Here is a 13289-nt window from a genome sequence, read left to right on the forward strand (position 1 = left end):
TATTCTATTTCATAAATAGCCAATTTAAAAACTATACCTTTTTTGTTTCCTTTCTCCGATTTTGTAATGATAAAAGGTATGGAGGTTGTAAGGGCATAATTTGAGGTTCATGTCTAATATAGTTTTGGGGTAATAAATACGACTTGTCTGAATCATAATAATTTTGTGTTGCAACAAAAGAAAATAATTTATTATTTGATGAAAAATTTGAAGAAATATAATTATTAACATTTTCTTCTTCGTCTGAATTAAAATATTTTATATCTTCATCACTATCTGAACAATAAAAATTAAAAATGTCTAAATTTTTTTTCGTCACATTATTAGTTATGTTTATGTTGTTTCCCTTTTCGTTTTCTGGGCTATCTAAATCGCTATCAAGTTTATCTTCTTGGCAGTCTTCACAATCTTGGTCCTTTCCATTAATTGACTCTATATGCACATTTCGAAGTTCATTTTCATTTTTGCAATCATAGCAAAGTTCGTTTGTATTTGTAAATAAAGAAGTGATAGCTGATTTGGGTAAACCAAAATTTAAACAAACAAGAAATGATTCTAAACTTTTATTTCTACTACTTTGAGGTTTACAAACATAAATTTTTTCAAAAAATTTATTTAAATGAAATATTAATAAACCTGTATATTCTCCCCTAAATATTTTACTAATAAAATTTCCTCCTACTTTTAAAACAGAACAACAAACTTTTAAACTTGATAAAATTAATTGAGATTGAATAAATTCATCGATATCATTCATCCCTGTAATATCTGGAGCGCCATCACTTACAACTGCATGGGCATACGCAAATTTTTTTTCGTCCTTTTCCTTATTTAATAAATTATTTTCAATCTTATTATATTTTATGTCACTTTCATCATTACATCCATGCTTAGGAGTATCGGGAAATGGCTTAACTTCCTTCTCATCTCCATTCATGCATTTTAAAATTTGATTTATTGTAGACATTTTTGTAATATCACCTTGTATTATATTTATATAATTCATGTTCCCTATTTCTTGTAAATCTACTGCAACAAGCTTAGGTTCTTTTATTTGGTGGTTATTATTTTTTAAAAATTTATCAATTTTTTTTTCCAAAGTATCATTAAAATTTATATATAAGGAAAAGTTTTTTACAAATTCTTCATGTTCTAACGTATCTAATTCACTATTCATATTATTATTTTTATTTATAAAATATAGCATATTATAATAATTGTATAAACAAATATTTTTAAGGACTTGCGACCAGCTTCCTGGGGCGGCACACAAGTCAACTATATTGTAACAAAATTCGTCATTATATTTGTTTACTACTACGCCAATATCATTATTATTATAGTTACTTGGATTGAACAACTTAAATATTTCGAACTTATCATTTATTTGTATTAATTTATAAGAGCTTCGAGCTCTATATCCATTTTCCTTTGCCTTCCTGTAATAAATGTCTCGACGATCTTTGCTTAGTTTTCCCATTTTATATTTTTAATTTTTCAAAGGAATAAATGTATGCATGTATGTATATATATTATATCAGTACGTAATGGTAGGCCCCTATAAATACTTCAACCGTTCAACCATTCCTGATATGTTTTTTTCACATTTTTATACCCATACATATTAATGACAAACTTACATAAATACAAAGCTATTTCATTTTTCTTTCCTACAACTTAAAATTGTTAATATTATAATTGATGGTAGTAAAAAAATAGCTTTTGAACTGATACTATTTTTCCATATATATTTAAAAAAAAAAAAAAAAAATTCAAATATATATAAAGAAATATATTCTACAAATTCGGCACCAAAAAATATGGTTAACTTTATATTAATATGTTATTATATGTTGGCTTACACCCAAATTTTATTCTTAATTTTTATAATCAAATATAGTTTGTATTAAAAAAAAAATACAATTTTTAATAAATTATAAATGTTTAATTAGTTAAAGTAAAAATGGAATATTATACCATGATAGTATGAACATAGATTATTATTTTTTTTAATTTTAAAAAAGGTATAGCACAGATTAAAAAAAATATTATATATATATCTTATTTAAACAAATAAATTATTATTGACAAATTTACTATAGTATTTGTTCATTCTCATCGCATATATTTTCAAAAAAATTATCAGTTGGGTCTTTAATTTTTAAGGGATAACAAAGGGATACTAAAAGTATTGTTGTTTGTATATACTTATTCATAGCATTTAAAAATATTTTATTATCAACTTTAACATCAAAATTGAGGTCACTAAACTTGAATGAATGCAATAGCAGCCCGCACTCATCGGCTATTTTGTAGCTAAAATGGGAGGGGGAAATTTAAGAAAATATGTAGGGGGAAATGTAGGGGAAAATGTAGGGGAAAATATTAGCAAATGAATGAAACCATTTTATATGCGAACTTGCATATGCATGTGCCTGTATAGACAATGTAGAAATAGGTATCATATTTTATTGATTGTTTTACTTTTTATTTTTGACGGAATTATTTTCCAACATGCTTTTTATGTCATGCTCATCCAACTGTCCCTTCCCAACTAAAAATAGGGAAGCAACCATATGTCTAATCTGATAAAGGAAAATAAATACAAAACATTATAAATAATTATTCATTTCCATATGTGTTGATAATGCCTATACATTATTTACCTGATTGTATAAAAATGATGTCCCTTTTATTTTAAAATAATAAAAGTTTTGATCAATCCTTTTAATCTCAAATTTATGAATAGTCCTTCTGTATAAAATTAAAATTGAAAAAAAATGTAAAGGTCATACATGCCAATAAATAAATATACAAATATAAATGACACAACATTTGGAGCTGCATAAAATTTATTTGTCTATTTTCTTACATAAAGGAAATGGTGTTCTTTCGCTTTTTGCAAAAATTAGAAAAATCATGTTCCCCTAACTATATAAAATTGTGTAAAAATTAATGAAATGGATAATTGTCATGTTCATATAAATAGGAGTAAATATATATGAACAAGTCAGGTAAAGAATAATCATTTTTCAGCTTTTATTACAAATATTTTTGCAGCCTCATTCATCCGAGGAATGTTATAATTTTTGTTGACAAAAAAGTAGAGGTAAGTTCTCTGTATACAGTTTAAGCTGGTGGGAAGAAAAGTAAAAAAAGTAAAAAAAAGTAAAAAAATTGCGAAAAAATTATGAACAAATGAAACTGGTTACAAACGAATGAACTTTTTAAGTGCGACTTACCGAGCGTCAAAATTATTTGGAACACATTGAATATGAACAATTTGTATATTTTTTAATTTTTTATTTAATTCTTTAAGATATATTTTTTCAATAATCGATATAGATAAATGTGGGTACTTAATTTTTAGTCTTATAGTTAACGCATTCATGCGAGCAGAGACCCCTTTGTCCGTTCTCGACACTCGGGAAAAGGAACTAAGCAAAAAAACATGCAAATTATTAAACTTGTAAATATAAACAACTTATTAAAACGTTTAAATTTTTTAAAGTAGCTTCCCCATTTTAACATAGCATATTATAAGGGTTGCCAATAAAATGAAGTATGCATAATTTTTTTATTTTTTACCAATTGGAGTCTGAAATTAAATCTAATTGGTGAAGTCTTTCTATCAGTTTATTTTCGACTGTATTATTATTGTCTTTTTGATAAGCAGATCCCTAAATTATTTTTTTTTAATAATAAAAAATATATTTTTGTAATTATATAATTTGTTAAATCGCTTTACAAAATGGTATGCCATTTCGATATGCAGTAATATGTAGGTAGTGAAAAGAATAAGACAATTGGCTATGCACTTGTGCAGTCAAATTATTTAGTTTAAGGCGTACGCGTTGGCATAAACACTACATATAAAGCTTCCCCAAATTGATAGGCAGTTAAAATATAAAATAATAATATGCATACACACACATTCTTAAATATAAACATATATATATTTGTTTGTCATACATTGAATCCTATTCCTATGTATGAGAAGAATATGATAAAATTGCGTGTCCCATCGGTGCTTTCTTCCATTTTTTATTACGTTTTTTTCATCTTGTAAAATTCATTTATATATGACTAACGCGCATTTTGTGGTTATAATTATGTACTATGTGATTTTTGAAAAATAAAATATTTACATAATTGAACTACAATATGCGTGTACAGTTAATGCGTAGATTGAAACACACACTGGGCAATGACTTATAAATATACATGCAATATTTGTATGCTTTACAACCGGACGAATAAAATATATTACATAATTAGGAAAGAAAAAAAATAGTCAAACATATAAATGGTAAACAAATTAAAAATTATTATCCCTATCAATATCCATTTTAAAATTAAAAAAAAATATAATGGAATAAAAAAATTGTAAAAAAATAATTCATATAAGGAAAACAAATATAAAAATATATTATTAAATAATGCATAAATAACTAAAATTTGTGTATTATAAATAATATAATTTTTTATAACATTCACAACGTTAGCATATGCACTTGCAAATACAAAAATACGGAATTAAAAAAAAAAAAAAAAAAAAAAAAAAAAAAATATACATAACATTATGTAGTATAAACCTTATATAGGTTTTAAACAACGGCGGTGAACATATAATTTGAGGATAAAAAAATACAGAAATGTTTAACATTATTTTGTATTATCTTCGCATCGAATTAAAGCAATCATATATTGTATCCAATTATATTAAAAAATTATTTTCCTATTTACCCGTATAAGTCATAGTCCAATAATCCAACATATGCATGCCTTATTTTACGAAAAATTCAAAAATAAATGAAAAATAATATCGAAGGAATATAAAAATATGGAGTACTGTTTAAAATAAAGAAATGAAAAATACATTGATAGATAAACCAAATGAATATTTACATGAAATAGATTGTAAAAATTTAATAAATAATAAACCCGAAAATATAATGAATCAAAATCGTTCTAAAAAATGGAATATCCAAAATTTATATCTACAAAATAAATTATCGGGAATAGATCAAAGTATAAATTTCGACAATCCCAAAGAAAACCCAATGAGTAATAACAAAAATGTTTACACTATTTGGAGAAACATCCTAACTAACCCTAATCACAAACTATACAACGATATAATAGTCAGTTGCGATGACATAAAAGGTAATGAAAATCAAAGCAGTGAAAGTAAAAGTAAAAGTAGTGAACACAATAGGGATATAAAAAAACAGTTTAGCATACTGATAGATAAAGAAAACGCAATAAATAGCATTTTGAGTTCAACCTATGCAGGGATAATATCTCGAACTGTTACTGCACCTTTAGATCGAATAAAATATATAATGCAAATAACTAATAATTTAACAATTTCTGAAATATTTGATATTATAAAAAAGGATGGAGCAATTTGTGGATTCTTTAGAGGCAACTGTGTTAATATCGTTAAAATAATTCCTGAACTGTCTATAAAAATGTATTCCTATGAGTTTATGAAAGTCAATGTTTATAATTATTATAATAAAAATAGAAAAAATAATAATGAATCTGATCAACTTGAAGAAAATATCGATATACCATTTTTTATTCGTTTTTTAATCGGAAGTTCAAGTGGTGTTATAGCAGCTATATTTATATATCCCTTTGAAATTGTCAAAACACGATTAATCGTATCAAATAAAGATGGAAATAATGGAATTTTTAAATGTCTATATAATATTTATAAATATGAAGGGTTTAGAAATTTTTATAATGGTTTATGTATGCATATATATGGTGTTATATTTTTTTCAGGATGTAATATGAGTATATATGATTATTTAAAATATAAATTTTTTGAGTTTTATAAACATTATATTCATTCAAATTATTGTATGAAGGAAAATAATAATAAAATTAAAAATGATGAAAATACAGAAAAGGACAAACAAAATTACAAAGATGAAAATGCAGAAAAGGATAAACAAAATTACAAAGATGAAAATACGAATAATTTATATCAAATAAATAAATTTCCAAATAATTATAATTCAACAAAATTTCTAAATCGACATGAAAAAATAAATCAAGATCCTCATTGTTTATATTGTAATCATCGTATAAAAAATGTAAATTGTCTTTCCTTTCTTTTTTTTGGAATTACAAGCTCATTCATTGCCCAAATTGTAAGTTATCCATTTCTCGTTTTAAGGACAAGGATGCAAACGATGAATAATGAAATTGCGACAAACTATTTAAACAATGAAAGGAAGCACATCAAGTCTTGCAGCTTCATTTTGTACAACATTCGAGTGTACGGCTTTAAGTCCCTCTACCGAGGTAACCCCGTTGAAAAGGAAAATAATTACATTAAACAAGCTTGTGTGCCAAAGCTTGCTTACATAAAACACTTATGCACCCCGTTTTTCCCCTTTCTTAGGAATCTACGTGAATTTGCTGAAAACCATCCCCGCCACATCCATAACCTGGTTTTCGTACGAATATGCAATGAGGAAGTTGAAAAGTGCCTAGAGATGGCATACGTATATACGTGTGGGCATGCGACAACATGTCTTCATACTTTCAGACAGTGCAAGAGCAGAAGTGGTTTAGTTTTGGATTATTATTGAGGGTACGATCGATGGTATATAATATAAGCTTTCATACCCTATGTAAGCATAATAAAATTTTTTGTGTATGTTAAAAAAATTAATAAAATTGATATATATATTTTCATTTTGGCTCATACATATTTCAACACATTTAAGTATATTATTTATTTTTATATTTTTTTCAAATAAAAAATTATAAAAATATAATTTGTTTTTTTTTTTTGTTTTATCTTTTAAGCACAAAGAATTATTATCTTTAATTTTTTTTGTTATGTTTTCAAATTTTTGTAGAAATTCATAAATTATTTTTAACTGTTTTAATTTAAATTTGGTTAATATATTTTCATTTTCATTTTTATGCATCAATATGTTGTAACTTAAACACAAAAAAAAAAGTTCATCATTTAACTTATATCTTTCAATTCCGTTGTTTTTATTTAAATAATATTTTGCATATTTTAAAAATGTGCGTATATACATTTTATACATGCTTTCATTGCTATTCCAATAAAGACAGGGTGGAAAAAATAACAAACCAAAATTATTTGGAATTATTATGTTCTTACTATTTGTTATTTTCTTCATTATATTATTAATGTGTGTGTAAATTAATTTATATATTTCTACATTTGTATGATTAAAGCAAAAATGTAATAATAATAAACTTTCTTTAAGAGTGTAATGATTATAATTTTTTTTAAAGTCATTAATTATTATATTTAAAATTTGATTACTTTGTATATTCATTTGACATAAAACATTTAATAAAATATAAATATGCTTGTTATTTATTTTTATTAATTTTTCATTATCAACATTGTTAATATCTTCATTTTCTTTTGCTACCTCCACCTTTTCAAGATTACTTTCTAGTATGCTTAAAATATTTTTTTTCAAAAAAATACGAAGCTCATTAAAATAATATTTATGATAACGTATTCCATTCTTGTATATATATATAAGTATTTTTAAATTGTTATTACAAAATATGTTGTCATATAATAGGGCTTGTTCGATATTTATTTTGTCTTTCACACCTAAACAGTTCTTATAACAAACTTTTTGATTTACATAATATTCAAAGTGTATATAAAAATCATATAAAAGTCTACAGTTCTTCCAAATATTGTCTATAAAATTACATTGATCTATTAATTTGAATTTTTTTATTTTCATAAATATTTTATTATAATTATTTATAAAATTGTATACATATATATTACAATTATATATATTAAATAAATTACTAAAATGAAATTTCTTAAAATTGTTATCATTTTTTATAGCATAATTTTTTATTATACTACTGCCTTCTTGCTCCAAATATTTTTCCTCACACACATTCCAATCATTGTTATTATACTTATTACTATCGCTATTGTAATGTTTACACTTGATTACCTCGTCTGTGTCTAAAATTGGATTATTACAGTTACTTTCTGACTCTTCATATTTTCCTACCTCGTTGTGTGCAATATAGTCGGATATTTTTGTTAAAAAGGTGTTGAAAAAATAATTATTTATATGATAAAAATTAAAAATAATATTTGTTAAATCTGTACCTTCACATTTATTTAAATCAGAAAATATTCTCTTAAGAACATTATTATGTAATTCTATACTTATATTTTCTCTACATAAATAACTATATAATATACATAAATTTTTTATTTGTTTAAAGTTATATAAATAATTTTGACTTCTCTCTATAATTTTTTTTGTAATTTCAATATTTATTTTATTTTTATTTATATTATTTCCTATATTATTTTCAGAATATAATTTATGATTTGTTGTACAACTTAAAAATGTTAAAACAGTTGAAAGATCATCTTCATCAAAGTTTTCGATATTTTCTTCAATAATGCAACTTAAATATTTAATTGTATCTTTCCCAACCGTAAATGTTTTGCATTTTTTTTTTAATTTTATATATAATAATATCAAAAGACATATATCCCCTTTATCTTCATCAACTATCTTTACTTTTGAAATATCATTGAATAGTGTTCTTGCAAAACTTATGAATGAGTTATCTAAAAAAATAGACAGTAAAATGGAAGAAGTAAAACAACAAAATTAATAATTACATTTATGCATGGAAATATGGTATATATACATGTATAAGTCATGCAACATTTGCTTGTTCTAATTTTACCAAATCTGTGGGGATATTTACACATATATTGATATAGCCCTTTTGAAAAATGAATTACATCATTGTAATTTTTATTTTGTGTGTGCTCATAAAATCGTTTTAAGTTTTTGACATTAGTGCATTTGTATATGTATGGGGCATACGAAGATATTTTAAGCATATTACCTCCATTTAATTTATTTTAAAAATGTAACAAAAAAATAAAATAAATTAAATAAGCAAACAAAACATAAAAACAATATAGTTAAACCTAAACAATTCAAAAAATTCACTATTTTAACAACATCATAATGTGCTGCAATTTCTTACTTTTACACATACAAACAAAAAATATAACATAATATAGGCTTACTAAAACAATAAATATATACTTTTTTAAATATACTATCAAAATTATTCACGAAAAACTTAAAAATGTTGTTTTTTATGAACTCAGCAATAGTTAATTTATATACTTTGTATATCCATTGAAATTTGGAAAAAATAATTTATTAACTTGAATTTTCCAAATATAAATTTTATTAAATATATTTTGCATCCCTCATTTAATATATAAACTTGTTAAATATAAAACTATTATTTAATGAAAATTAAAAATAAAATATTACATGTGAATTTGTCAAAATATTATTATGATTATACCCTGTTATTTATAGTATGCATATATGCAAGGGAATTTTGAGAAATGCATACGATGATTATTCTGCAGGTAGTATATATATGTGAAAAAAAAATGGAAATTTTTATTTTATATTAAAATAATTTTTTAACTATTTTTATTATGGTTTTGCTTCAATATATCCAAAAAAAATAACTATTTTCATTATAAATATAAACAATATTTTTTATTGTATATAACTAAATATAAGTATACCTACACAAATACAATGATATAATAAGGCCTTAGCAAATACACCAATTTTATACTAAAATTTTTAATCCTATATAGTATACTATAAAAATTGTTATTTTCATTTGTTTATAATAAAAAATATTAAATAAATAACAAAAAAAATCTATCAATTCATATATGAAAATAAATAAGACAATAAAAATATATAAATAATTTTATTAGTGCTACATAAAGAACTTAGCTAATGCATAAACTTTAAAGAAATACTCATATTTTAAAATGAATTTTTTTCAAATAAAAAAAGAATAAAGAAAGATATATGTATAGATAGAGAACCAAACAAAATAATGAAATGCATATATTATAATATATACAAAAATATATAGTTAACTTATTTATTCCATTTATTATGGTTGCAACTTATGCTTAATTATATATTTTGCATTCCTCTGCTGCTTTTTTTAACCGGTCATAAAATGCTCTATGCTTTTCCATTTCATCAATATATTTTTCATTAGTTTCGAAATTTTTACATGCCGTGATAAATTGGGATAAGCATCTCTTTGCAAAAACCCTACAAATCAAAAAAATATTCATGTAGCATATATATGTGTGTGTGCAAATCCAACACCACTAGTACATACATATTATTCAGGATATAAAAATATTCAACAATTTTTATTTTTCAAATTATTGACGAATTACTTTGTTAAAAAGGAAATGAGATATTCATTGACATGCATATTCGGAGATATTTCAATGTAATATTTTATATAAGTTTCTTCTTGAGTATTTGGTAAAATCAATCCATACATTGTTATATTTACTTCCTCACACTTGCTAATATCGTCTCCAATATCAATCTAGCGAAAAAAAAAAAAAAAAAAAAAAAAATTAATATATGGCTAGATCTGTCTGCATATATCTACATACTAATTGTAGACTACATATATGTCTAAAGAATGAAAAAAAATATATATTTATAGATTTTTTTAATATATTACATTTTCAAAATTATCTGCGGCGCTCGAAGTATATATATATATTCCTTTTGAAAATTCTAAGTCTTCACATACCCATGTATCAAATAGTATATATCTGTTAAAATTATATTAAAAAATAAAAAAAAACAATAAATAAGTGAATAAAATTATTAACAGGTCATAATTTTTTACTTCATTAAATTTGGAATATGAAAAAAAATATAATAAATTAATAGGCATAAAAATAAAGCATTAATAACCTATCACTAATAATCCATGGCATTGCTATTCTTGTATAAACAATTTTGTCACCAAATCCTCTGCTCTTTATTTCTTTGCATGCACTAACACCAAATCTGTAGTATTTTCAATAAAATAATAAACATTATGTGTATATTGTCAATTTAGTATAATGCTAACCTCACGATGGAGCAACTACGCAACCACATAGAGCCATGCATGTTGAAGATGAATAAAAGAAAAATCCAACGAAAATAGTTTTATATACATGCATTTTATCCTTTTTCTTACCTAAATGGGATAGTATAATATGGAAACCATAATTTAAATACACCGCTTTCTGTTACTGATGCAGAAACATAAGAGAAATTAGAAGGTATTGTTAAATCCAAATAAAAATATATAACTGTATTTGTATCTCCTTGTTTATTTTCATCTTTTGTAATTGAGTTATTAGAGTTATCATTATTACATTTTTTTAAACTATTTGTTTTTTTCTCGTTATCATTAAATTCGTTTTGTGTTGTAAAATAATAAATGCTATTATTTTTGTCCCCGTAAGCTAATTGGAAATTATCAAAATCGATGTAACTGTTTTTTATATGTTTATCTTCTTCGGTTGATGTCATTTCTTTTTTTTTACGATTTTCACATAGTAATTGCTCGTATAACAATGTTATATTTTCATAATTCTTAGTATCCTTAAAATTATCCTCCTCAGGAATGGGGCTCTGACTTGATCCATTTAAATTGCTACATGATGCACCGCTTTTGTTTTCTTCCTTCGTATTATTACTGGAATTATCGCTGTGCTCATTTACAGGAATTGCCAATTTTCGAGGGCGTGTTTTTCCATTTAAATCGAGCAAATCAATCATATAATTTGATGTATATTTGTGATGTTTTTTTTTCGATATTATAGAATAATTTAATGCATCCCTGTCTGGGTCCTCTATATTAATGTTAAATAGTGCTTCCATTTTTTTAACTATTTTATACCTATATAAAATTTCACTAACAAATTCATTTTCCAGAAATGTTTTTATCATTTGATCATTATAATATTTTTTTAAAAATATATCTTTTATATAATAATAAGACTTCCTAATTTTTAAAAGATTCAAATTGTTTATTCCCTCTAATATCTCATTATAAATTCCAGGCATACCCTTATTTATTTTAATTGAATCAATTTGTTTAACTACATTGTTAAGACACAAATCTGTGTTATCTTCATCATTTATTTTTTCTTCTTCAACCCATTCAATTTGATTTTCGTATATTTTAAAGTTTTTATATACATTATTTAAAATATTAAAATTTTTGACATTATTTTTCAAACTATGGTTGTCTGAATTTTCTTGCTTCTTTTCTTCATCGCTTTGAGTTTCTCTTTTATTATTACATGTCTCCTTTTCATTACTTTTTTCTTTTTTTAAATTAGGAATTAATATTTTAACACTGTGGGATATATACAAACTTTTTGCTACCTTTAAATTGTCTGAACTATTAATAGTTTTTTCATTTGCATTATCAATCATTTTTCCATTCGAGTTTATTTCATTATTTTCATTTTGATTATCATTTACTGAAACAGATTTTTTATTCAAATTACTTTTCATTCTATTATCTTTGCAATTATCATTTAAAGAATAACAAGATTCATTCAATGGGTTATATATATTTATTTTTGTGTTATATATTCTTCTTTATGGTTAATATGATAAATTTTTCATATTTTAGCGTTTAAAATGTTTTTTTATTTAATTTTTACTATCCTTTAGTCTTTAATTAAAACAGATAACTCTTTAGTCTGATAATCAAATTCTCACAATAAATTTTATTTTTTGTTACCATGAAATATATTATGCAGAAATAATAAATAAATCTATAATTTATTAAGTTATAGAATATATCTATTTATGACACTTTCACAAAAAAGAATAATACTAAGCACGAATTATTCTTTCAAAAATATATATATAATGCAATTATTTTTATTTCTTCGGTTTAAAGGTCTTAGCCACTTTCCTTATCGCTGCGTTGAGTTTTATATTTGATATTATATGTATACTCTTAACATATGATAATCAAATAAATAAACAACATATATATATAAATTTTTAAAATGAATATAACTCATAACATTGCAATAGTATATGTAAAAAAAGTTATTTCTTTCCCATAATAAAATAACTATAAAAAAAATTAGAGTGGATGCGCATAATGATAAATATGCTATCACCGTAGTTATATTTTTATATTGTTACATATCTATAATACCCCCCAAAAAAATACAAATGTACATTATAATCTAAATAATTAATGAAACAAATAATTATTAAAAAATATATTATTTTATTTTACATAATTTATAACATAAAGTCTCCAAATTGATGTACTTTTTATTTTAGAGCTATATTTATATTAAAAGACAACGATTTAACTTATTTTACAGCTATACA

General features: G+C 23.3%; 5 protein-coding genes across 5 annotated transcripts; 1 reads left to right on the top strand and 4 right to left on the bottom strand.

The window, feature by feature from the left end:
• Positions 1-31: 31 nt before the first annotated feature.
• Positions 32-1480, bottom strand: PCHAS_0810100 (ribosomal RNA methyltransferase, putative; the record flags this gene model as incomplete). The annotated part of the gene is made up of 1 exon (XM_731774.2): positions 32-1480. The coding sequence occupies one exon, from the start codon at positions 1478-1480 to the stop codon at positions 32-34; it is 1449 nt and encodes a 482-aa protein (XP_736867.2).
• Positions 1481-2096: 616 nt separating this feature from the next.
• PCHAS_0810200 (tRNA pseudouridine synthase, putative) lies at positions 2097-4041 on the bottom strand (the record flags this gene model as incomplete). The annotated part of the gene is made up of 8 exons (XM_016797832.1): positions 2097-2316; positions 2485-2585; positions 2667-2754; positions 2873-2931; positions 3047-3134; positions 3243-3437; positions 3589-3680; positions 3973-4041. 8 exons carry the CDS (start codon positions 4039-4041, stop codon positions 2097-2099), a joined length of 912 nt encoding a protein of 303 aa, XP_016653747.1.
• An 827-nt stretch (positions 4042-4868) lies between these two features.
• On the top strand, positions 4869-6510 carry PCHAS_0810300 (mitochondrial carrier protein, putative; the record flags this gene model as incomplete). The annotated part of the gene is made up of 2 exons (XM_740515.2): positions 4869-6318; positions 6419-6510. 2 exons carry the CDS (start codon positions 4869-4871, stop codon positions 6508-6510), a joined length of 1542 nt encoding a protein of 513 aa, XP_745608.2.
• Positions 6511-6587: 77 nt separating this feature from the next.
• On the bottom strand, positions 6588-8908 carry PCHAS_0810400 (conserved Plasmodium protein, unknown function; the record flags this gene model as incomplete). The annotated part of the gene is made up of 2 exons (XM_735622.2): positions 6588-8626; positions 8749-8908. The coding sequence occupies 2 exons, from the start codon at positions 8906-8908 to the stop codon at positions 6588-6590; spliced, it is 2199 nt and encodes a 732-aa protein (XP_740715.2).
• A 1119-nt stretch (positions 8909-10027) lies between these two features.
• On the bottom strand, positions 10028-12446 carry PCHAS_0810500 (conserved Plasmodium protein, unknown function; the record flags this gene model as incomplete). Its single annotated transcript, XM_016797833.1, has 5 exons — positions 10028-10175; positions 10307-10464; positions 10606-10699; positions 10845-10940; positions 11116-12446. The coding sequence occupies 5 exons, from the start codon at positions 12444-12446 to the stop codon at positions 10028-10030; spliced, it is 1827 nt and encodes a 608-aa protein (XP_016653748.1).
• Positions 12447-13289: the final 843 nt, after the last annotated feature.

The sequence above is a fragment of the Plasmodium chabaudi genome, assembly GCF_900002335.3.
Source record: "Plasmodium chabaudi chabaudi strain AS genome assembly, chromosome: 8".
NCBI classification, from domain to species: domain Eukaryota; phylum Apicomplexa; class Aconoidasida; order Haemosporida; family Plasmodiidae; genus Plasmodium; species Plasmodium chabaudi.